At 36.7% G+C, this 27,553-nt stretch overlaps 1 protein-coding gene across 1 annotated transcript in view; it reads left to right on the forward strand.

Moving 5' to 3' along the window:
- Positions 1-27,553, forward strand: part of LOC131432302 (muscle M-line assembly protein unc-89-like) — a 582,923-nt gene that overhangs the window by 277,251 nt on the left and 278,119 nt on the right. The window contains exon 5 of the mRNA XM_058598498.1: positions 17,308-18,062. Within this exon, the coding sequence (XP_058454481.1) occupies positions 17,308-18,062 (755 nt within the window). The remainder of the gene's footprint in view (positions 1-17,307; positions 18,063-27,553) is intronic.

Genomic DNA, 27,553 nt, shown 5'->3' on the forward strand with positions numbered 1-27,553 from the left:
ATATATTATCGTCTTACACTATTTTAACTTATTATATACTATGTTGTATGGTATTATACTGCATTGCATTATATCATATTTTATTGTATTATATTATATTATATTTTATTATATTATATTGTATTCTATTATATTATGTTATATTGTATTGCATTATATTGTATTATATTATATTATATTATATTATATTATATTATATTATATTATATTATATTATATTATATTATATTATATTATATTATATTATATTATATTATATTATATTATATTATATTATATTATATTATGTTATATTATATTATATTATATTATATTATATTATATTATATTATATTATATTATATTATATTATATTACATTATAGGGTTTATTATGAGTTGTACTATGTACCTCTGCGCAAAATATAAATTTGTTTTCCTGATAAGTTATCATTTTTAAAGTAACTTTCAACTAAATATCAAGGTCGTCACAAGGTGAGCTTTGTCCTCACTGGTTCCTGTTTCATGCCTACCAGTGCTGTAGTTGCGGTCAGTGACTAACCAGCTCTTGAAACTGCAACCGAAAAATTTTTTTTTTTAATTTTGATAATGACTGATTCAAGTAACATGAAGGGTGCAAAAAAAATAATAATACAATTGAAAAAGGTGCCGGCTGAAAGTAATCTTGATTATAATGAAATATCCTTATGAGGGCGCAAATCATTATTTATTTTCAATCTAAATAAATAACATCTTGTATGGATAATTTGGAAGGGCACCTTGGAAATGATTCCAGGGCGCAGACTCACGGTAGGAGAATTGAAAAAAGCGCCCACATAAATTGTTCCAAGGCGCAGGATGAAAGTAATCTTGATTTTATTAAAATATCTTTCTAAGGGGGCGCATCATTATTTATTTTCAATCTAACTAAATAACATCTTGTATGGATAATTTGGAAGGGCGCTTTGGAAATAATTCCAGAGTGCAGACTCACGGAAGGAGAATTAAAAAAGGTGCCCACATAATTGCTCTCAGGGCGCAAGATGAAAGTAATCTTGATTAAAGTAAAATATCCTTTCAAGAGCCCAAATCATTATTTATTTTCAATCTAAATCAATAACATCTTGTATGGATAATTGGGAAGGGCGCTTTGGAAACGATTCCAGGGCTCAGACTCACGGTAGGAGAATTGAAAAAGGAGCCCACATAATAGCTCTCAGGGCGCAGGATGAAAGTAATCTTGATTAAAGTAAAATATCCTTCTGCGGGCGCAAATCATTATTTATTTTCAATCTAAATAAATAACATCTTGTATGGATAATTTGAAAGGGCGCCTTGAAAATGATTCCAGAGCGCAGACTCATGGTAGGAGAATTGAAAAAGGCGCCCACATAATTGCTCTCAGAGCGCAGTATGAAAGTAATCTTAAGTAAATTAAAATATCCTTCTGAGGGCGCAAATCATTATTTATTTTCAATCTAAATCAATAACATCTTGTATGGATAATTTGAAAGGGCGCCTTGGAAATAATTCCAGGGCTCAGACTCACGGTAGCAGAATTGAAAAAGGCGCCCACATAATTGCTCTCAGGGCGCAGGATGAATGTAATCTTGATTAAAGTAAAATATCCTTCTGAGGGCGCAAATCATTATTCATTTTCCATCTAAATAAATAACATCTTGTATGGATAATTTAAAAGGGCGCCTTGGAAATGATTCCCGGGCGCAGATTCACGGTAGGAGCATTAAAAAAGGCGCTCACATAATTGTTCTCAGGGCGCAGGATGAAAGTAATCTTGATTACAGTAAAATATCCTTCTGAGGGCGCAAATCATTATTTATTTTCAATCTAACAAAATAACATCTTGTATGGATAATTTGAAAGGGCGCTTTGGAAATGATTCCAGGGCGCCGACTCACGGTAGGCGACTTGAAAAAGGCGCCCACATAATTACTCTCAGGGCGCAGGATGAAAGTAATCTTGATTAAAGTAAAATATCCTTTTGAGAGCGCAAATCATTATTTATTTTCAATCTAAATCAATAACATCTTGTTTGGATAATTTGGAAGGGCGCTTTGGAAATGATTCCAGGGCGCAGAATCATGGTAGGAGAATTGAAAAAGGCGCCCACATAATTGCTCTCAGGGCGCAGGATGAAAGTAATCTTGATTAAAGTAAAATATCCTTTTGAGGGCGCAAATCATTATTTATTTTCAATCTAACAAAATAACATCTTGTATGGATAATTTGAAAGGGCGCTTTGGAAATAATTCCAGGGCTCAGACTCACGGTAGCAGAATTGAAAAAGGCGCCCACATAATAGCTCTCAGGGCGCAGGATGAAAGTAATCTTGATTAAAGTAAAATATCCTTCTGAGAGCGCAAATCATTATTCATTTTCCATCTAAATATATAACATCTTGTATGGATAATTTGGAAGGGCGCCTTGGAAATGATTCCCGGGCGCAGATTCACGGTAGGAGCATTAAAAAAGGCGCCCACATAATTGTTCTCAGGGCGCAGGATGAAAGTAATCTTGATTACAGTAAAATATCCTTCTGAGGGCGCAAATCATTATTTATTTTCAATCTAACAAAATAACATCTTGTATGGATAATTTGAAAGGGCGCTTTGGAAATGATTCCAGGGCGCCGACTCACGGTAGGAGAATTGAAAAAGGAGCTCACATAATTGCTCTCAGGCACAGGATGAAAGTAATCTTGATTAAAGTAAAATATCCTTCTGAGGGCGCAAATCATTATTTATTTTCAATCTAACAAAATAACATCTTGTATGGATAATTTGAAAGGGCGCTTTGGAAATGATTGCAGGGCGCCGACTCACGGTAGGCGACTTGAAAAAGGCGCCCACATAATTACTCTCAGAGCGCAGGATGAAAGTAATCTTGATTAAAGTAAAATATCCTTTTGAGAGCGCAAATCATTATTTATTTTCAATCTAAATCAATAACATCTTGTTTGGATAATTTGGAAGGGCGCTTTGGAAATGATTCCAGGGCGCAGAATCATGGTAGGAGAATTGAAAAAGGCGCCCACATAATTGCTCTCAGGGCGCAGGATTAAAGTAATCTTGATTAGAGTAAAATATCCTGCTGATGGCGCAAATAATTAATTACCTCCTATCCAAATAAATAACGTCTTGTAAGGATAATTTGGAAGGGCGCAATAGGAATGATTCTAGGGCGCAGAATAACAATAAGAGAATTGAAAAGGGCGCCCATATAATTAATTCCGGGGCGCAGGATGAAAATATTTTTAATACATTAAATAATCGTAGTGAGGGCACAAATTATAACTTATTTACCAGCTAAAAAACATCTTGTATGGATAATTTGGATGGGCGCCTAAGGAATAGTTCCAGGGCTCAGAATCACAAGAGGAAAATGGAAATAATAGATTTCAGGGCGCAGAATGATAGTATTTTCAAATACATAAAGTGATCCAAGTGAGGGCGCAAGATATTATTTGTTTTCAAGCTTAATAAATAACATCTTGTAAGGACAATTTGGAAGGGCGCACTAGGAATGATTCTAGGGCGCAGAATCACGATAAGAGAATTGAAAAGGGCGTCCATAAAATCAATTCCAGGGCACAGGATGAAAGTATTTTTAAATTTAATAATTAATCCAACTGAGAGCGCAAGTTTTTATTTGTTTTCAAGCTATACATATCATCTTGTAAGGATAATTTGGAAGGGCGCAATAGGAATGATTTTAGGGTGCAGAATCACGGTAAGAGAATTGAAAAGGGTGCCGATATAATTATTTTAGGGCGCAGGATGAAAGTATTTTAAATACATTAAATAATCGTAGGGAGGACGCAAATTATAACTAATTTTCAAGCTAAAAAAAACCTTGTAAGGATAATTTGGAAGGGCGCCTTAGGAATAATTCCAGGGCACAGAATCACGAGAGGAAAGTGGAAATAGATTTCAGGGCGCAGAATGAGAGTATTTTTGAATACATAAAATAATCCCAGTGAGGGCGCAAGATTTTATTTGTTTTCAAGCTTAATGAATAACGTCTTGTGAGGACAATTTGGAAGGGCGCACTAGGAATGATTTTAGGACGCAGAATCACGGTAAGAGAATTGAAAAGGGCGCCCATATAATTAATTCCAGGGCGCAGGATGAAAGTATTTTAAATACATTAAATAATAGTAAGAAGAGGGCACAAATTATTACTTATTTTCAAGCTAAAAAATTACATATTGTAAGGATAATTTGGAAGGTTGCCTTAGTAATAGTTCCAGGGCGCAGGAAAATGGAAAAGATATACATACAATAGATTTCAGGGCGCAGAATGAAAAAGTTTTTGAAAACATTAATTGATCCAACTGAATGCGTAACTTATTACTTATTTTTAAATACATTAATTGATCCAACTGAGGACGCAACTTATTACTTATTTTCAAGCTTAATACATAACATCTTGTAAAGATAATTTGGAAGGGCACCTCAGGAATTATTCTAAGGCGCAGAATCACGATAGGGAAATGAAGGAGTGAAGGATGAAAGTATTTTTAAATATATAAAATAATCCTAGTGAGGGCGCAAGTTTTTATATGTTTTCACGCTAAATAAATAACATCTTGTAAAGATAATTTGGAAGGACGCTTCAGAAATGATTCCAGGGCGCAGGGTGGAAGTATTTTAAAATACATCAAATGATCCAACTGAGGGCGCAAATCACTATCTATTTTCAAGCAAAAAAAATCTTGTACGCCTAATTTGGAAGGATGCCTTAGGAATGTTTTAAGTGCGCAGAATCACGGTAGGAGAATTGAAAAGGGTGCTCTTAAAACTTATTCCGGGCGTATGGTGGAAATCTTTTTAAATACTGTATATAATTCTACTGAGGCGCAAATCATTATTTATTTTCAAGCTAAATAAATAGCATAAGTAAGGAGTGCCTCAGGATTGACATCAGGGTGCAGAACGAATTTTTTTTTACCTAATACTACAAAGCTTTCGGAAGCATAAATGGAGCGCAAATTATTTCTTTGTTTGTGAGTTCTATAAATAGAATCTCGGGAGGAAGCAATGCACAAGTCAGCTTTGAGCAGTGCTGCCTTAACAACAATTTTTCTAAAAGTTATTATATTCAAACATAAAATATACTAGCATTTATAACTGTTTGTAATCTTCATTAACAGCTTTTAGTAGCTTTAAGTTGTCTTTATTGAAAAATTGGACAATAATGAGGTTTTGAATAAGAAATGATCAATTTCAATAATTTTGAACGAGATGAATTATTATAAATACTGGCATCTTTTCTTAAAACTCGGCCTTATATAGTGCAAGGTCGGTATAGTAGAATTAAATTTCATTGATATTTTCCAATTTCTTATATGCTTCTGAGATGAGACTTTATGCAATTTTATCATTTTGATTAAATACCTACTCAATACATAGTGAGGTAGTTCACCATTCGATAACATGAACAAAAGCATTAAATTCACTTGTGAAGAAGCAAATAACAGCAGACTTCTTAGACATTTTAATCACGAGGAAGACGGAAAACTTATCCTTTTTGATATATAGAAAGCTAACTAATACGGAAAGTATTATACGTTATACTTCTAATTATTCTCATCAGCATAAAATGGCAGCTTTTCACCATATGATTTATTGAATGCATAACGTAGCCCATGGAGAAAATGTGGTAAGAAACGAGAAAAAATACATTCTCGATATTGGAAAGCTCAATTAATATTCGGAGCAATTAATTCAAACAATTTTTGATAAAAAGAAAAACTGTTGAAAAACAATCACTTACTACTTCAACCCAACCATCAGAAAAATTAAAAATAATTTCAATAGATTTCAGCCATGCCATGCCCAAAACAAAACTAAAAAGTTTTGGTCTAGATTTGGTTTTCCGTAAGAATAATACTAGGATCTACATAAGACCATAGAGATACTTTGAAAAAATCCGGATCATATAAACAAAGTGCACTTCGGAGGAATTAGATAAGGTTATCATTCCAAGTCAAAAATAGCTGAACATGCTTAGAAAATTATGAGTTTACAACGAATCACATTAAAATTAAACATCTAACCGATAGAAACTAAACGTAGCTGAAAGTTTAGGAATATATGTAAATATAAACATTCCAATCTACCATTTATTTAAATGTAACTTAGTTAAATGAGTTATCTGTAAGATGTAAAATTATTCACCTGTACTTGTACAACAAAGATAGCACCGCACTTTCCTCCCACTAATAGTATCTGTGTATGTTACTATTTCGTGACATTAGTGGGAAATAGTTAGGAAATTTTAAATATTGTGGAAATAAATGGAATTTGTTTTCTTAAAAAGCTATCCACTAAGCGCTAAAATGAACATTTTCTTCCGAATTTGATGTGATATTCGTATTTATCGGTTACTCAATTTGCTTAGTATTGGTCGCCTTAAAAGTTAAAAAATCAAAATCGGAAGCAGATAAATAGTACTATAATATCGAAAAACATACTGAAATCGAAAAGAGATATGGAATTTTTCTAGTTGATAACAAAACTTATTCTCAGTTTGTTCTACTGCCAAATAATGAAAACAAAATTGAAAAGCATAATCAGTTACTGATCTGCTTCGACATTACTGAAAACACCGCGAACAAAGGCTAAAAATAGAAAGGGTAAAACATCATCGATCGGGAATTTACATTTTAGTGATTTTATTGACAACAACATAAAAAAATTCTATAATGGTTTTATTCATGACCGGTTTCGAACTTCGATCTCCTGATTTCAAAATATCTAACACTTTTAACGCTATAGACTATGATAGCCACTTGAAGACATTATGATTTTTTTCAATGATATGACAAGTTGTATTAATACGAAAAGCTGTTTGCTGGTAGTTTCTGTCAATGTATACTCGTTTGTGTACAAGACGCGTAGTACGAAATTGCATACATTTAGGCAATTTGACTAAAATGGAAAATAATCAATTGCCAAAATATTGATAATGAACTAGGGTAGACTGGATTATAATATTGTGCCGCGTATACGTTAACTGTACCCAGCATGTATTAAATGACATTTTTATGAATAAAGTTGTCTGTAGAAAGATTCTAGCTCCATTTGTCGTTGCCATTAGGGTATGAATAGATACTGTATTTCATGGGTAGTGAGACGTGCCTTTAGTTTTTCTCATTTTGAAAACTATGCAACAATTGCATCAACCATATTTTAAAACGAGGTTGAGTTTCGTAGGGTATCTGTATCCTAGACCATCTCAGGTTTACCACTAATTTAACATTTTAGGATCATTACTAATGATGATATCTGCTGTCTTTGATTAATACATTGCACTGTGGGAAAAAGGATGAAAAACGCGACTTTACTCAATAATTTCATAGAAATCTTTGAAAATATTTTCAAAGTAGGTTTATCTTATGTAGAATTGACCGTAGAATCGATTTATGACAATTAGAATAGCCGCAAAATTCACGATCATGGCCGTTTTGCCCCAAATTTTTCTTTTTTCCTACCTCACTAACTGTAAAACCCTGAAAAATCAATTATGTTAAACCAAGATAGTTCGATGTTACGCCCTACAAACCAATTAACAGGTAGTTTCCATGATCCCATGAATCGTGTAACATCGTTCTACCCCAGCTTTCCTTCAAACTTAATTTTAAGATCAATTCTGATTTACGATCCTGAAGCAGGATCAATGCGACCTAGCCATAGTGGTCCATATTACTTAGAAAACTTCAGTGATCCAACTACATAGATACCATGGGAATGGCAATACTAGCTCATTTAACACGTTTTACTCCAATCAATTCCATAAATCGTACCATTAATTAAACTTTCTTTCGCATTTCAAAAGAAGGCTTACTGCGGTCGAAATCGACTGATATTGTGTAGAATACCATAAAAAGTAGATTACAAATAGAGTCAATGACCGCACGAATCATATTATACCGTGTTACTCCAATTTATCCTATCAATATTGGTGTGAAACGGTATAACATGAATCATGCGATCACTGAATTTATTTGTAATCTAATTTTTAGTGCTTTCTACGTAATATCAGTCTATTTTAATCAACCGCAATAAGCCTCTTTTCGGAATGCGATACGTTTGATACGATTTATGAAATAAATTGGTGTAAAACGGATTAAAAGGGCTAGTACTACCAATCCTATTGTATGTACTTGGATTTCTGCAGTTTCCTACGTAATGTGAACCAATATTGATAGATCGTTTTGGATCTGCTTCTGGATTGTAGATTGAAAACGGTACAACGAGTTTCCTGCTGTCATTAAAACTATATGCCGATGATTTGTCAGACCTTTTTACATCAGAAACATTCTATTCGGTCTTCTGAAACTTCTTCTGTGATATGTTATATAGTTAAACATTATTACAATCCAGTACAAAAAGAAGGGTGGGTAATGTCAGAGACATAACTGGATGACTTGAATAGGAATTAAACTGGTACACTTCCGACTATCAGTTAGTTAATCGATTATGTGAATTGTGAAAGCTTTCTCTTTCTTTACTAGAGTTTGAAACGATGTACTGCACTCAAGTACGGATTAGTTACATCAAACGTTCTGACATACAGTTCAATATTATGAAATAATTTATATAGTTCTTCATGATAAAAAAGGAGGACATATACGTTCAACTTTTTTATTCAATACGAAAAATTTTGAAATTTATATTAATGCAAATATAATGAACATTAAAACATCTGACACTACCAAAATCTAATTAAAAAAGCCGGGGAAAATGCGAAAATTTTTCAATTAGAATCAATTAAACTGTAAACCTTCACTAAACTGGTTATATTCACTTCTGATTTGCATAGCTATTACACCAGATAAGTATTTCTAATAGTTCTTTAGATAATATTTAAATCCATTAGAAGGGCTGATTTTGCGTAATGTTCCCCATTATTTTCCACTTATTTTGTTAAAATACAAACGATAAGCAGCAGGATGACGCAATCGATCTTCTTTGAAGGGATTAAATACTGAACGCAATTGATGAAATGTCGAACTGAATTTTTGATACTTGAACCTGAGCTGAACGAAATATATCAAGTATTAGCGTTTTATACCTACCCAGGTACGAGAAAGACGTCATGACTTTTCTTTCGTTTATACCAAAAATTTAAGAACACTTTAATTTTGAATTATTTGTGATTATGTCATACAACTGAAAATGTTATCATAAATTGATGATGATATTTCTGATGGCATGTAGCAAAAATTATGTCGATACGTTAGATACCATAAGAGATATTCACGATCAAAAACTCAACTCTCTCAGAGGGGAAATTTGTAAAAGGCGCCTCATAGTAAAGTATTCACGACAAAAGCGACCTTGAGGTAAAATGAACATGATAGCATTTAGTGCGGTCCTTCTAAGTACGTAGAATCGATTTTACTGACCATTTTACATCAAAAAATGCTTTGTGGTAATCTGCCTCCAAAAAGTCGTAGCGTTTTTGATCTATTTTTTTCATACTGTGCATTGGTTCAAAGAATAAGAAGTAAATATATGCATTCTGCTCCGATTTTCACGTTTTCATAACAGAAGTATAGTTCATTTTCACACTAATTTTGATGGTTAGGGCTGCATTGGCGAAGATATTGGCTCCGAGAGCATCATATGTGTGCTGAAGAACGAGTAATCGGATAAATATTGTGATGTCCTGACTAATGAGACGACTATTGGTTCAACTGCCCTATATCGGTCACTACACGGTGAAAGCCAAGTGAAGTGAGTGTGACCCTTATTATGGGTATCACTTCACAGTGGAAATCAAGTGAAGTGAATGTAGGTCCTTATTACGGAATTCGCTTCAGAGACAAAAGTAATTACTTAAATGAACTTGATGCCATTATGAACATCACGCCACCAACATTTTGTTGAAAAAATTCGTTTTTTCCATCACAGTGATCACTTCACTATGCGTGATACCGGTAATAGGTAAAATCAAGTGAAGTGACATGTAAGTGAAGTGAATGTGAAAGTGGAAATGAGAACGGTAATAAGAGCCATCATTTGAATTAGTCTAGCTGGTAAAATATTCGTGTAGATGTGTGTCAAAATATTTGACAAATTTTTCACAATAACTGCTTGGCTAGTTTGCACAAATTTTGATTCAAACGAAAAGTATTATAACAGTTTAACTGAAATTTCAAGTACGAATCTGAATCCAACAACGGATTCCGGGATAGGTCTTGTTAGTTCATGGCTAAATCCAATTCGTTGAAACAGATGTTGCGTTCTTTATTCTTTTATTTCTGATAATTTTCCTAACCAAGAAGACTTCCGGATCCAGAAATATAGGGTAAAGTGGGTTAAAAATTTTATACCATCACTGAAAAAAGGGCGAAAACCCGTAAAAAATTTTCTAATTCCACCTCAAATTTTCTCCAATTGATAGCTTTTATCAGTAGACGGTCAAACAAACCGTTTTTAGTTATTCTTTCAAGAATTGAAGAAAATTATTTTGAAGAATACTACATTATTATATATTATAGTATGCTTAGTATGAGAAACGCATAATTACAGCAGTAGGTGGATTAAAACAGGTTTTTGGTATCGCCATCGCCGCAATCACTTTTTCAGAGGTGGCCGAAACGATTTTCACCAACTTAGATTCAAATGAATGGTCTTATGGTCCCATAGCTTGTTATTGAAATTCATCAGGAACCGAATTTCGGAGTTACAGGGTAATATGTGAAAATTAAAGAAAAACCTAGTGGTATAATGATGCCTTTTCATATTACTTATATTTTCAAAAACATGACTAGAAGGTTCTGTCAAGTTTCTTTTTTTCAAACTTGAATAAAATCAAAAACTTTCTTCGGTAGAAACTACCATCACCTTTTCAATTTGTAAACAGTTATGTCAGGTTAACCAAGATTATCTTATTTAAATTAGAAATTAATCTTAAGAACGCAAGATTTATCTGGGGTAGTAGCAGATATCTTAGGCGGAAACGACATAGCAAAAAGTTTCATCGAGTTATCAACAATTGATCATAGCCTCCACAGTTTCGCTTCTGCATTGATTGACCATTTTTTTCCAGCTTATATACCTCCGTTCTTTCAAAATCATCGTCTTCGTTAGGGGAAAGTCAGTAAGCCAGAATAGTGTCTTTGATTTTTAGCAGAAGAAATTGGTGGGTAATGTCATACATAACTGGATGAAGTAAATACGAATAAAACTGACATGCTTTTTCTACATATCTGAATATCGACAATCACACGTACTAGTTGATTGATTGTGTCACTTGCATAATTGTAACCGTAAAATTTCACGGCAGACCACATAAGAATAATATGACATTAATTACAATAACTTACTTGTCAAACCTGTTTCGAAAACACTAATTATATAGCGAGTTGATAGAATATCCACAAACCAAAAGCCGTCATCTTGGATTTTATTAATTTTAAAATATAAATTATCAATAACAACTCGTCAAACGCGGAAAAATGCCACACACTAAGAAAAGTTTACATCTTTATAGATGCACATAAATGGAGTGTCGAGATTCACTTACATTCACGATTCAAAACATGTAAAGATAAGTCATATCAGTAACTTCACAGTTAATGTAGCTTAAGCTTACATCGATATAGACGCGAAGTTTATTTTTACATGTTAGTAGATGTAATATTGTGTCATCACCGAAGAAATTATGGCATGTTTGAATTTACGTCAAGCGTAAATTTCATTTTTTCTAAGAGTGCAGTTGTAATTCCTAATAAAAAGATTTTGGGCCATGAACCGTGGACTTGAAACATATGCTTGATACAGTGAAGAACAATCCGGGACAGCTGCTAGGAATGAATGCCGTCTTCAATCTACAATTTTAAACAAACTAAGATTGAGATAGGTTTTCACAGAATTTGCAAAACATGCACTATTTGATGCTTCACGCAAACTTACGTGAAAAACATGTAATGTTGTGAGTGTTGAAAATTATATGGCATGAAATTCAACGATATGAACAAAAAATAAAAACAAATAAAAGCAAACAATGGTAACTTCAACCAAGAATCGTTAAATGGCAAAGTATGTCCGTTAGTTGACTGAGTTACCCAAGCCGCTGATGAGTAAATGGTCCATACAAATTTATATAGTCTCACTTGCTAACCAAGCTCAAATTACAGTAAGAACAAATGAAATTCATTTCAATCCCACATTAAGTCATTACAAAAGGAATTTTTGCGTCATTTGACAATTTATACAGCAAAAAAATCTGAAAATTTCTCAGTCCAAAAAAATCTTGTGATTTTACATCTTATAAGATAAATGGAGCGTCATGTTTCAAACTAATTTATATATGTGATTTGAAAATTACATGGCTTGAAAACAAATTTAATAAAAAACAAAATATCGATAGCAACTGCGGAGACTTGAACAAAGAAGCATCAGATCTCAAAGCACGCCAGTTAATCGACTGAACCACAGAAGCACATATCTGCATAGTGAATAATTGATACCTCTAAACGCATACAGCGTCACTTGGTAGCCAAGTGCATATTACATTAGAAGCCAGTAAAATTCTGCACGAGTGGAATATTGCGTCAATTGACATATTAAGTTGTTATGAATCATATCGTTTGTAGAATTGTGCCACCTGTAAAATTTACAATTTTTTCTGTGTTAATAAAATGGAATCATAATGCTTACAAAAACAGTGAAAACGGAAATCTGCATTAGACACAATTTTCCATTAAATGTAACATAAATTTCAAAAAATCTATTCACATATTAATACTCATTTTGTTGCCGTTAAATTTTTTATGCAGAGTAAACTTTAAAATAGATAATTCTCATTTTTCTTTATATCAGTTGCATTTTCCATCATAAATGATTGAAATTAACATGTTTAGCGCGTAAATTTCACTTACCGCTTCCACAGTTGTTATCAATCGAACTTATCTTTTTTATTTCGATAATTTCTTGCATCATTTTTATCAAATCGCATGTACATTTTTGTAATTTCAGATTGATACTTTTTGTTACATCTGATTCAATTCAATTTTACAGGTTTCTTCCAAACTGCGAAGTGGTATCGGTGCAAAAAGTGTAGCAGAGGTTTAGTGCAATTGGCAATTGGTTTCCGTACATCCTCCACTACACACGGGGCCTTTTACGTTATCGACTATTTCATGTCCTACATCAGTTTAGGTTGCACGTTAGGCATGATCTAATATTCTCAAGTATCATGCATTTGGTGCAATATGCAATTTCAAATCGTTTTTGATGATAGACGGAAAACACGCGTTAAGCTACACTGAAATAACATGAATATCTCAAACGCACGGTGTGTGGTGGCACACATGACACAAACTGAAACTGATCGTGACCAGATACTTTTTCTCTTCTATATGGAAATCATCAATAGAAATTTCGTAACTTGCGCAGCAAGATGTTTTCAATGTAACCAAAAGCCTGCAGGCTTTCTATGGATATATAAAAAGACTCACACAGTTCGAAAAATGCTTGTGAATTTATATCTTAACAGATGCATATAAATGGAGCGTCATAATTTACACAAATTTGTATTCAAGAACATGAAAAATTGTGTGATTTGGAGATTACATGGCTTCATAACGAATGGAATAACAAAAATCTAAAGATCGAGAGCAACAACGCGACTTGAATCGAAAAACATTAGATCACAAAGCACACCAGATAGTCGACTGAGCCACAGAAGCACATATCTGCTTGGCTGCAAATTAGTAAGAATTATGTCACCTGTAAAATTCATAATTTCTTTCTGTGCAGTTTTGAAGAAGTAGATTTTGAACTCTATCTCAAAATCACGCAATCGGAACTATTTTTTTGAAAGAATAATAAATACAGAAAGTGGAAATCTCAACATCTAGGTACTTGGAAACATTAACATTCAGATTATGATAACACTTATGTCTGTTGCAAATGAGTCTTCATGGTTGATTTGTGTGGCAATTGTAGAGCTTCAGGAAACATACAAAAGAGTTAAAAATGAGTTGTTGAGGAAAATACGGCGCCTCGCTCGCAACAAATAAGTCTGATACTAGAACTATATAACTGTTGTGTACAAAAATACGAAGATGAAGAAACAACAAACCCCGTTAAAATCTAACTTCAGTCAATTGCAATGCGCCCCCTGTACCACGGAAATCCAGGCGCCCCATCAACATAGTCAACGACTAACCAATGAAATTTGAACAACTACGGCACTGATGCCTACACGTGTGTCTGTGGTGACAATTGGTCGATGGAATGCGTTGATGGCAGAATGAGAGGATGAGAAATGACATATAAATTCAAGTAATATAATATCATAGCATATCGCAACATATCATTTTATTCATTCTATTATTTATTATATAATTTATTGTCCTATATTATATTGGTTTTTATTATTATTTTCATTATTATATTATTTATATATTATTTTTATAGATGTGGATATTATTATTGTTTTTAGAAGAGAAATATTCTACTTCCTGCAGTATTGCGAAGATAGAAGAGCGTAACTGACACTCTACATTAACTGTTATTTCATATGTTGTTTTATAATATATTATATTATATTGTATGACATTGTATTATATTATATTAAATTAAAATATATTATATTATATTATGTTATATTATATTATTTTGTAATCTATTATATCATTTTATGTTATATTAATTTCGTTACACTATGTTTCATTGTATTTATCAATATAAAACATTTTGCGCGGGGGCGTAAAGGGGAGGGAGCATCAGGGCATCGGACGAATTGATGACTAGACGAGGGATTGTGGATAGCCAGCCCAAGTCACTTGAAGAAAACTTGTTTCCTTCTGAAGGTTTGAAATAAGTCTGACGCGCCCTTCTCAAACAAACCATCAGGCGGGTTCAAGCATGTATAGCAATATGTTTCATCCATGCACTGGATATTATGGTTGGAAGAGCATCTTTTATTCCCGCGGAATACGAGTAAGTGATTCTACTTACATATCCGCCCAACCCTTTTTGTTCGCTTTTCGGTAACAGCTATAGTAAGAAGGTGAATGGATGAGTCATATCGGGGCTACTGTAAATCTACCCGCATCCACTGGCAAGTCCTTGAACTGATGGTGGCTTCACTTCATATCACATCATCCTCCTCTTCTAATCCATATTCGTTACCAACCAACTGTTACTTTTACAAACATTATTGAATCATTCTACTATGATTTCAAAAAAGGAGATTACATTGCAATGGACACTTTTCTCTCATCATTGGACTGGATGTCTCTACTATCAAACAGCGATTGTAGCGATCGACTTGGACACACATTATTTTATACGACATTGACCAGTACATACCGAAAAAAACACAACGCGAAGCACTACATCCACCATGGTCGAATTCCACCCTGAAAGGCTTTAAATGTGCTAAGCGACCCGCTTCGAAAAAGTTGACCAAAAATCCTTCACTCCATCTCAGATCGCACTATTCGTATCTAAATCATCGCTATAAATGGTTGAATAAGACTCTCTACCAAGCATATCAACATCGGATACAGAGTAGTCTTAGGACAAACCCAAAAAGCTTTTGGCACTACGTTAATGAACAGTGTAAAGAAACGGGATTCCCAACTCACATGTCACTCGATGGTGTTCAAGGAACATCATCACCTCCTATTTGTGATCTCTTCCGCAATCACTTCAGCAGTGTTTTCTCTGACGAACTTCTAACGGATGAACAGACCGCCGAGGCGCCCCGTAACGTTCCTCTGCTTACTTCCATAGGTCCTCATCCCAACATTACGACGGCTGTAGTGAGCAAAGCATGTTCTAAGCTGAAATCATCTTTCAGTGTGGGTCCAGACTGCACTCCATCTGTTTTACTGAAAAAATGTTCTAGCAGTCTGCTAGTTCCATTATCGATATTATTTAACAACTCCTTAAGAGTCAAACAGTTCCAAAGTCCTTGGCAAACATGAACATACATGTCAGAAATAATACATGAAAACTTAAACATAATCATGTTATACAATGCTCATATAAAATAATATTGCTCTGAGTTTTAATACATAGTGTGTATAAGCCGTAAGTGCGTAAATACATAAAGAAGAGAATGAATAAACCTCTTCTTAATCCATCTTGTGGTGTGATGATGCCTATGTCTTGCCATTCACTTACTCTCTTACTAACCCTTGCTCTTTCAGTCGAAGACCGCGCGGTACGTACAATGGTCTGAGGGCTAAACTTCGACAGTATTGGAATAGTAAAGATGGTAGACGGTCAGGAGCATACGATAACACAGCCATCGGCGGGTTATCGTATGCTACGCTTACCAGACCCACAAGACTGGGTCTGGTAAGCGTACTTCGAACATGGTCTACATTCTAGCCGTCTCACGATTGGTATCATATATCCAAACAACTTCTCTGTTCATCAGTCAACGAATACTAGTCTTCTCGCTCTACACATATTCTTCCGCTCAAGCACTGGATACGAGGGTATATTTATAATCACTTGTTACCTATCGTCTGCGACAGACCCTACGAAGGCTGATTGAAGGTCAGCTTTTTCCTACTAGAAGCAGATTGGTGCTGTGGTAGACACGGCTCTACCAGAAGACTGGGTCTGGTGAGCGTATATCAAACATGTTCTAAATCCTAGCCGTCTCACGATCGGTAGCAATTATCCAAACCTCTTCGCCGTTCATCAGACAACAAACAAGTTGCCTTTTCTGCTGTGCAACAAGAGACGGTTAGGATTTAGACCATGTTCGAGGTACGTTTGCCAGACCAGTGTTATATACTAACACTATAAGTCTCCGAGTCTCATTTGAAAGTCGATTGTTCCAGCTATTCTCTTACACTTCTATAGAGCAAGTTGAATACAAACGTCCCATCAATCCCGCGAAAAAAACTTCTACCCCCAAGAAAAACTCTTTAATATGTGAATTTAACTTTAATTTTAAAATGTCAGTTGCAATATTAATAGCTGAACGCTTGATTCACGCGCAAATGGGAAAATATTGTTTGGTATGAGGGCAGCCTTAAAGCATAATGCGGAGACCATCGTTGTATCACGATGTTTGCGTGATACAACCGTGATGATAAGTGATTGATGTATGATTTCAAGGTGTTCCATAATCATTAGGATTGCACTATATAAATCAATTCAAAATTAAATTAATAAGCGAATAATGTCATGCTAATATTAAGGATTTTTTAGAACTAAATAGAGTAATAAAAAGTTTGGGTTACAGCTACATAACTCTTGATCGGTTAGTATATTTACATTAAGTAGTTATAATCTAACCTTTCTTTAACTTTTCTCTACAGCATTCATGATCCTCACAAAATTGACGGGGGACATTGGGTAATTAGAGCAAAGAACAGTGCTGGTGAAGATAAAATGAAGCATTATGTAACATTTCTAGGAAAAGAAAATTTTCAGCGCGTAGCAGGAGTTTATCGCGCTGATCCAAAATTAACAAATGCTGAGTATCGTTTTTATCGTCAACGAAAATCGCAATCAGTTTCACAAATAAATTCTACAAGTAATTCTCAATTTGTGAGACCACACGCATCAGTGGACCTTAAAGGTGAAGAAATCACGCAAATAGAACATAATGTTCAAGAATTTGATAGAAACATACCGATGAGCTCTCATAAACGAGAATGGCAAAAAAAACTTGCTTCACTGTATAGCTCATTGCATCCAGAGACTTCTGCGGAATCAACAAAACCTATGAGACTGGAGTCAAAACAGAAACTGTCATTCGATGCAAAACTAAGAAATGCGATTGTTGTTGAAGGGAGCACAGTAAAATTAGTATGCTCTTGTATTGGACCCTCACCATCTATTAAATGGTACAAAAACAATAACCCTATTGCTTGGACGAAAACTCTTAAAAATGATACAAAATTAGGAATAGCCGGTATACTTTTTACAACAACATCTATAAGCGATTCAGGAACATATAAATGTGTAGCAAGTAATAATTTTGATGAAATTGAAAATTCGTGCACGTTAACGGTTTATCCCGCTCAAGAAAATCAATATGAGGCTCCTAAATTTACCCGAAGCGTGAAAGGTATGCTCCCGATCCACTCAACAAATATTTAATTTTCCATTCCTTTAGATATAGAACAATTTTTTCGTCAAATAAACAGTATTAAATACACTAATAAGAGACGTACAAGTGCATACGTGTAAGAAATTTAATCATTTAAAATTTTAAGAATTCAAGAATGTAAGAAATTTAATCATTTATACCCACAAATAGTGGGGAAAGTCACAAAGCGTCTAATCGACGTTTATTTCAGGAATGGTTAATAGGAATTCATGTGGGATATGGCAGTCATTTACAGTATTTGCTAAAAATCTAAATATTATTAACGAACCGGAAACTGTTAGTATAAAATCTTTTGCATCGATGGTAAACAATTGAATTCGATAATCTGTTTTAGAAAGGATATAGAATTTCAAAAAAGAACGGACTAATGATCAAAGCCCCTGAGCCGTCTTTTATTATATATCATTCGACTCAGCTCGACGAGATCAGCAAATGTCTGTGAGTGGAAGAAGCACAGAATCTTTGCACGATGAGTTTCATCACTCAACAGATTTATTAAAAACTCACCAGGTATCTTACCGACTACCTTGGAACTTTTATTAACTATATGAATCTTTTTAATGTAGTATGAATTAAACAAATTAAAATTGCTAAGAATTAGGATGGCTCGTAAGTTAACGGTTGCTACTCTAAGCTCAAGGTAGTTAAACGGCTGGTGCTAATCTCCAAGGCAATATTCGGGGCGTATCCCGACTAGAAAGCTAGCAACAAAGGCCATCCCGTTTATACGCACAGAGGTGTGGAGACACAGAGGTGCGAACGCATAGAAGTGACGAGTCACAGAGGTGCCATCGCATAAAGGTGGGAAGACGAAGGTGTGCAAAGGCACAGAGGTGCTAAAGCAACTCAGTGCTGATCTACCAGGTACCAAAATCTGAAGGCTGCGTAGGATCGAAAGAGACGACATATATCGTGTGGTGCTACACTGCAAGCATCACATTCGATCGCCACCAAGAGCAATAGTATTGTACCTGGGACTAGGTACAGGTAGCACACCAGGTTTAGTGGTGACCACAACGACGGCCGAGCAACGGAGATAGCAGAAATCGTAAAATGACTGCCAATTAGAAATCATTGGGTGAGCTTCACGTCGTTCTTTATGACAGAGGAACAGAAACAACAGCCACAAAGTAGATTTAATTAAATTTATTTTTTTATTTCTCTTAATTTCATTTTGATAGTATTAATTTACAAAAAAAACAGTAAATGTAATGAATGATCCCATGGAAGATCATCCGAATCCAATTCCGGATACTAGTAAGAACTTAAATACTCCAAGGCTAAACATTATCCAGAGGGTACCATGGATAGCCTACTTTCGACGAAAAGAAAAGGCATTATATATGATGCGATTTGACATCACATTTCTCTGAAGTTGTAGAAATCGCTAAAATTAGTGGATACAAAATTCGAGTTATTGGTAACGATTTGAAATAAGCAAACGCAATAGTAACCTGTAAATTATTCGTTATTGAATATCGCGTTTACATTCCATTGAAAGAGGTGGAAATTGACGGTGTTGTCACTGAAGCAAGTCTGACAGCCGATGATTTACTTAAAAATTGAGTTGGTCGTTTTAAAAACTCCATGCTTGAGGAAGTAAGGACACTCGAGTGCAAGCAATTGTACTCAGCATCTATTGTTGATGGAAATAGGTCTTATCGTCCCTCAGATTTGTTTAGAGTAACATTTGCCATTCTGTGTTGACTAGCCATGTCAATTTCATAAAATTCGTCTTCCTGTTCAGCTTTTCCTACAGCATATTATGAATAACACGAAATGTAATAAATTCGGGGATATAGCTTCTTATTCTAGTAATTAGTCTAAATGTATCAAATATCAAGGACCCCATAAGGATAATCTTTGCGATAAAGATATTGAAAACTGTGTTTATTTTGGGGAGAATCCTCATGATCTCTTAGTATGCGCTGCTTTTATGTTGAGAAAAGACGAAATTAAGCTTTCTTCAAGAGTACGGTCTAAACGCACATATGCCGAAATGCTTAAAACAATTATTGATGTCCCCCCACTCGAAACAGAAAACGGTTTTTCTAGAGCCAAAGGAATCTCACTCTGTTAAAAATAGTGAAGGTACTCGTTTGTCACCCCTCAAAGTGCTGTTGAGAGGATGAAGTCTTCCTCCGAGTACCAAAAGAGACGCGTAAATTTACACCTTCAAAAAAAAAACCCCGTGTTAAACCTAAAAAGCCAAATTTAAAACCAAAAACTGTGCCTCCCGGTTTGTCAAATTCACAAACCAATCCAGGAACTAGCACAAGAAAAGACAATAATCCAGTGGGCTCCGATTCACATTCAACGACAGAATTACTGAAGTTTTCAGAAATTGTAGAATGGATTTTCGCAGCATTCAATATTTCTGAACCCCTAAAGACCATCATTAGAGCATTCCTCCCTGTAGCTAGAACTTTATTGAAGCAGTTATCAGCTCAATGGCCAATTCTCTTAGGTTTTGTATCATTTGCTGGTTAATTTATCATCCGTCGTAAATGATTCATACACTGTCCTGCAGCGGAATTGTCATAGCATCATACCAAAACTTCATTTATTTATATTTTAATGGATAGTCGAAAATATGATGTATTTCCTTTGTGCGAAAAATAGCTTACATCAAACATAGCTTTGAATTTTAATGACTTTAACATTATACGTCTTGATAGAGACTCTCCGTATGGCAGAGTGCTTTAAGGAATTATGAAATATTATTGATGGTTGCTTGTCAAATAAACATTAAAGGAAAAGACATTTGCATTGCTTCGGTATACATTCCTCCAAGAGCTCAAGTTGGACAACGACAGCTTAATGAAATGGTCTAAGCTCTTCCTGCTCCACAATTGATTTGCGGAAATTTCAATTCGCACGGAATTATTATTAGTTCCGTGTACAATGATAACTGATCATCTTTAATATATAATATTTGCGACAATTTCAACATACTTACCTTACCTAACAGCTATAGGCCTGGGGTGTCCTTTGCTGTATCAAGCATACGTCTCCGCATAACTCGGTCCATGGCTGCTCGTCGCCAGCCTCTCAAGGCACGGATGCTTCTGAGATCACCCCCCACTTGATCGATCCACCTTGCTCGCTGCGTTCCTCTTCTTCTTGTACCAGTCGAATTAGATTCAAGAACCATTTTCACTGGGCTGTCGCCCGACATCCTTATGACATGCCCAGCCCATCGTTGAAGCCCGATTATAGCTGTCCGTACGATAGGTGGTTCTCCTAGCAGCTGTTGTAATTCGTAATTCATACGCCGTCTCCACGTTCCGTCTTCCATCTGCACTCCGCCATAGATGGTTCTCAGTACCTTTCTTTCGAAAACACTGAGGGAGTGTTGGTCCTCTGCCAACATAGTCCAGGTCTCGTGGCCATAGAGAACAACCGGTCTAATGAGCGTTTTGTAGTTGATCAATTTCGTGCGGTGGCGTACTTTTCTCGATCGGAGGGTTTTTCTGAGTCCAAAGTACGCACGATTCCCTGTCAAAATACGTCTATGAATTTTTCTGCTGGTGTCATTATCGGCGGTCACCAGTGAGCTCAAATACACGAACTCGTCAACCACCTCGATATCGTCACCGTCTATCAATATTCGTGGTGGGAGGCGTAGAGCGTCTTCCTCTCATGTATTTTGTTTTCGACGCATTTATTGCCAGTCCGAAACTCCTAGCTTCAGCTTTCAGTCCGATAAAGGTTTCTGTCATCTTCTCAAGGTTACGTGTCACAATATCAATACCGTCAGCGAAGCCAAAAAGTTGTGCGGACTTTCGAAAGATCGTGCCACTCGTGTCGATCCTCGCTCTTCGAATCACACCTTCCAGGGCAATATTGAACAAGATACAAGAAAGTCCATCACCTTGACGTAGCCCTCTCCGATATTCGAAGGGACTCGAGAGCATCCCAGATACTCGGACGTAGCACATCACTCTAACCATCGTTGCTTTGACCAATCGCGTCAGTTTATCCGGGAAACCGTATTCGTGCATGATCTGCCATAGCTGTTCTCGATCGATTGTGTCGTATGCCGCTTTGAAGTCAATGAATAGGGAATGCGTGGGTACGTTGTATTCACGACACTTCTGGAGTACTTGTCTTATCGTGAATATGTGATCCGTAGTGGCGCGGGCTTCAATAAATCCCGCTTGGTACGGCCCTACGAATTCCTTAGCTATTGGTGATAGACGACGGCAAAGGATTTGGGAGAGAACCTTGTAGGCGGCGTTCAGCAGTGTGATTGCGCGGTAATTGCAACAGTCTAGCTTATCATCCTTTTTGTAGACGGGACATACCACTCCACCCATCCACTCCTGCGGTAGAATCTCCTCCTCGCAAATTCAGGAAATCATTCAGTGCCTCTTCTCCATGCTTGAGCAGCTCGCCTGGCAACTGGTCATTGCCCGCGGCTTTGCTGTTCCTCAGCTTACCGATCTCCTCACTTATCTCCGACAGATCATTGGCAGGGAATCTGTCGTCGGCTGAGCGTGCACCCAGATTGATTCCTGTACCGTTCTCTGTATCTTGTGTTTCGCCATTCAGATGCTCATCATTGTACTGCTTCCAACTGTCGATCACCTCACGTTCGTTCGTGAGAAGGTTACCAATCTGCACATTTCGATCTATGGCATGTAGCCTCTACGTGAGCGGTTAAACTGCTCAAAGAACTTTGGTGTGTCATTTGCGCGGTACATTCGTTCCATCGCTCTGCGATCTTGGTCTTCCTGGTGGCTCTTTTTCTTCCGGAAAACCGTGTTCTGTCTGTTCCACGCCTGTCTGTATCGTTCCTCGTTCGCTCTAGTACGGTGTTGCAGCATTCTCGCCCTTGCTGCATTCTTCTCTTCGACCAACTGCTGACATTCGCCGTCAAACCAGTCATTTCCTCGATTCCATAACCTCGTACCTAGAACGGTTGCAGCAGTGCTACTCATGGTGGACCTTATGTTAATCCAGCCGTTTTCAAGAGTCACCGCGCCAAGCTGCTTTTCCGTTTGTAGCACTAGCTCCAGTTGTTGCGCGTATTCCTCTGCAGTACGAATGATACGTAGCTGCTCGGGATTGAGTCCCGGCGTTCCTGTGCGACGAGAATTGTGCACCGTCGATAGTTTTGAGTGCATACAAACCGCGACAAGGTAGTGGTCAGAACGAATATTGGCACTGCGATAAGTGCGGACATTGATGATGTCGGAGAAGAATCGCCCGTCGATGAGAACGTAGTCGATTTGATTTTCCGTATGTTTTTCAGGTGATCTCCAGGTGGCTTTGTGGATATCTTTGCGGGGGAAAAAGGTGCTTCGAACTACCATTCCTCGGGAGGCTGCAAAGTTTACGCATCGTTGACCGTTGTCGTTTATTACCGCGTGCAGGCTCTCCAGCCCGATCACGGGCCTGTGCATTGCCTTCCGGCCTACCTAAGCATTTATGTCGCCGATGACGAGTTTTACATCCGTCGTGGACAGCTGTCGTAGGTTTGTTGTCTCATGTGGGCAGTACACGTTAATGATGCTGTAAGTGAAGAAACGGCCCTTGTTCTTCAATACGCACATTCTATCACTGATTGGCCAATCACTCACTGGCGCATCTTGCCCAATACTACAAATTCCGTTCCTAGAACGTTGGTTGTGTCACAGCTCTGGTAAAAGGTAGCCGATCGATGCCCACTTTTTCACACCTTCTGTCCCGTCCAACAAAGTTCCTGCAGTGCTACGACATCGAAGCCGCGGATTTGGAGCTCATCATGCAGCATTCGGTCGTATCCTGGGAAGCCAAGCGATTTGCAGTTCCATGTGCCCAGCTTCCAATCGTAGTCCTTTGTTCGTTGCGTAGGTCGTTGCCGATTATTCCGAGTCGTATTTATGTCTTGATCGTACGTAACACGTGTTTTCAGGGCGGTTTGTTAGGCCTGCACCAACCTCCTGTCTCGCCGGAGGTCCATCGTGTCAGCACTATTTAGAGTCCCACACTGACACAAGTACGGTAATCAGCCGCTCCTAACATGGAGAACAGACGCTGTTTAGAGTTACCCTAACATGGGGAACAGACGCTCGGGTAGGCTTGCTCTATGTAAAGAGAACGACTGGACAATGCGCGAATTTCAATTCCAGCGTTCAGCGAAATAGTTGCCCCACTTACTGAATTATTAAAAACAAAATGTAAAACTATTCCGTGGGCCGAGGCCGCTGAAAAAGCGTTCATTGATTTGAACGAACGACTCATTACGGATATAACACTGTCCAGTCTCGATTTTAACCAAAAAATTTTCATACAAACGAATGCTTCGGATGTTGCCGTGGCCGGAATTTTAATATAGATTCAGAGAGGTCACGAGCGAATTATCTTTTATTTCTCAAAAAAGCTTTCAGCACCGCAATGCAATTAACATCCAGCGGAAAAGGAAGCATTAGCAGCCATATTGTCAATTGAGGCATTTAGATGCTTTGTAGAATTCAGTCATTTTACTCTAACCACGGCTTCGTCAGCCCTTACCCACATGCTAACGACCTCGTGGAAAGTCAGTTCACGACGTAGTAGATGAAGTATTAGTCTGCAACAGCATGATATGACCATCGTACACCGCAAGGGAAAGGAAAATGTAGTAGCAGATGTCTTTTCGCGCAGTGTGGCAATGGTAGCAAATGCGCGACTTCGAACAAATATCTATCGCTAAAACAGAGAGTATTTGAAAATCCAGATGACTTTGTTGACTTTCGAGTAGAAAATGTGAAAATTGTAGAAATTGTTCCAATTTGTTTCCTCCAATAATACCGCATGCGATCATCGCTATGAGTGGAAGTGGACCGCCCGATAAACATCTCCACATTCTTAACTTGTGCCATGATGATGCATCCTGGTTTTGATAAAACTTTTGCTTAAATTAAACAACGATATTACTGGCCGAAACTAGCAACCGAAACTCGTTGCTATGTTCAGAATTGCAGTACTTGTGAGGAAGTAAAAGCCGCGTCTGTACCTGTAACACCGCCTATGGGTAATCGTAAAATAGCCAATTATTCCTGGCAAATAATTTCAGTTGATTTCGTTGATCCCTTGCCTCGAAGTAAAAAGGGAAATTAACTTATTCTCGTTTCATCTGACTTGTTTAGTAAATGGATTCTTTTACATACCGTACGACAAATGGTGAGCACGGGGTTGTGTGCAATCCTGAGAGATCTTTTTTTTCGGAATTCAACCCCTGAAATCATCATCACTGAGCTATTTCGTCTCCAGGGAGTTAAAAGCATTAATTGATAAATTTGAGATCGTGCATTGGCTTAACTCACGTTATCATTACCAAGCTAATCCCGTCGAACGGAATAATCGAACCGTGAATGCCACTATAAGAACCTATGTTAAAAGTGATCAGCGATTATGGATGCTAGAATAACCGAGACTGAAACCATAATAAATTCCCACCCGCACCCGAAACTCACTTGTCTAAATCCATTTTTTCAGTACTCATCGAATTCCTCTCACGGAGAAAGAAACGTTTTTAGAACAACGTCAAAATGGCAGACGTGATCTATTCACCTATATTAATTCTTTGGTAAGAAAAAATTTAGAAACGGCAAAAAGAATTTGCACTAATCAATATAATTTAAGGCACCGAAAATTCGCAAAAGCTTTCCAACCAGGCCAACTTGTATACCATCGCAATATGCGCCAGTCTAGTTCCGCCGAAAATTATAACGCTAAGCATGGTCCACAGTTTTTAGCCTGCAAGATCAATCTAAAGTAGGCAAGTCGTTAGGAATTTGGCCAGTAGTTTACTTGAAGCCGGGATGAACTAAACGTATAGAGGGCAAACGGATGCTCCGTTTACAAAACGCGCCTCATTATTTTATATGAAAAGTTTTATTAAAATATCCGTACAAGCATTTGACGTCAAATCCATAGTGAATCAGCGATTGACGGTCAATCACAGAATGGTGATCGGTTTCATACGCCGGTGTGAGCGACGATTCGTTCTCGAATTATTCCGGAGGAAGTGATAATTACAGAAGCTTCTACCTAGATTCAAATATTAATAATATAGCTAATAATAGTATAGCTATGATTACAATAAATAGAACAGTCGTGACTTCGAATGTAGAGAATTGAGTCTGTCGTGTCTGAGATGTATCTACAGCATTTGACAAAAAAATACTACTGCATTTTTTCTCTTGTACGGGGAATATTGTCACCCATGGATTCCAATCTGTTTCTCGAAAGTAGTTTGTTCAATTTTTCCATGTTATGTTCTTTATCACTATTGTCTATAATAAATTCGGAAACATCATGCTTGTTGAGTCAACATACTGTAAGCAATGTTTCGACTTAAAATTCTAGAAGAGAGAACGAGTTTTGGTAACGAGAATGGGTTGATTCAGCAAGCAGTGATGCGGTATGAAGGGAGTCAGTAGAAGAATTCACTATCACTCAATGACCTACGAAAAGGCAAGGATGCTTATTTTGGTTTATATAACTTTTACATTTATGTAAAACTACCCTCAAATCAATACAAATATTTAGATATATTGCGCCAAGTCACTTCTAACCTCTTTAACAAAAATGAGGGATAGATTACTAATAATTGATTGTAAAAATGTATGCACCGGAAACATTTTATTTCTCAAAAATATTTAGGAATGAGTTCTGCTTGATACTCAAGAGAAAAGAAAAATCGCGGATTATCGTCCAGTGGTCGAGCTATAAAAGAGGCCAACGACGCGCGGATGATTAAGGATCACCAAAAGTTACGATCGGGCTTTCCAAGTGCGGAGGTGGAGTCACGTAGTGGTGGACTAAGGTTCTAGTGTCGCCGAAGAAGATCGGAAAATTTGAACGTTAGAAATCGATTATTAGCGCGAGTGTTCGATATACGTTGAAGTGACTTTCACCTCCTAAACCAAACCCACTATAAAGTGCACGTATCTATATTAAACAACTAGTGTCGCGAGTCGTTAAAGTTAAGCCTGTCCGTCAACATACAGTCCTCGTTTCGACCAACATACTTTGAACGCATCAGTGATATTGCTTTAAACGGTTTACCGTGCCATCTGTGCAAGTGAGAGTTCTTGTGAGCTCGACGGAGACAGCTTAAAAAGTAAAGGACCGCGGCCAAACAAACGGTAAGACAAACGAACGGTGCGACAGCCATAGCACGCGCACAATTGCTCGCTCATCAAGGCATGTCTTATTCGCCATCTTTCTCGCTCGGAGTTGTCTAATCTCGTGCTCGGGATCGTCAGCAGCAGTTATCTATTGCGCAAATATAAAGTTAATTGTGCATGAATTTCTTACGTATACATACATTTTTTAACAAAATCAATTACAAACTATAGCATTATCATGAAGTGTTTTCTTTTGCTTTAACGAGTAAAATTAATATGAATATCTTTCAAAGTGATCCGTCTAATTATTTAGATTAAAAGAAAATTTGTGAAACTTTTGAAATTAGG

Source organism: Malaya genurostris, chromosome 2 (assembly GCF_030247185.1).
Source record: "Malaya genurostris strain Urasoe2022 chromosome 2, Malgen_1.1, whole genome shotgun sequence".
In the NCBI taxonomy this organism is placed as follows: domain Eukaryota; kingdom Metazoa; phylum Arthropoda; class Insecta; order Diptera; family Culicidae; genus Malaya; species Malaya genurostris.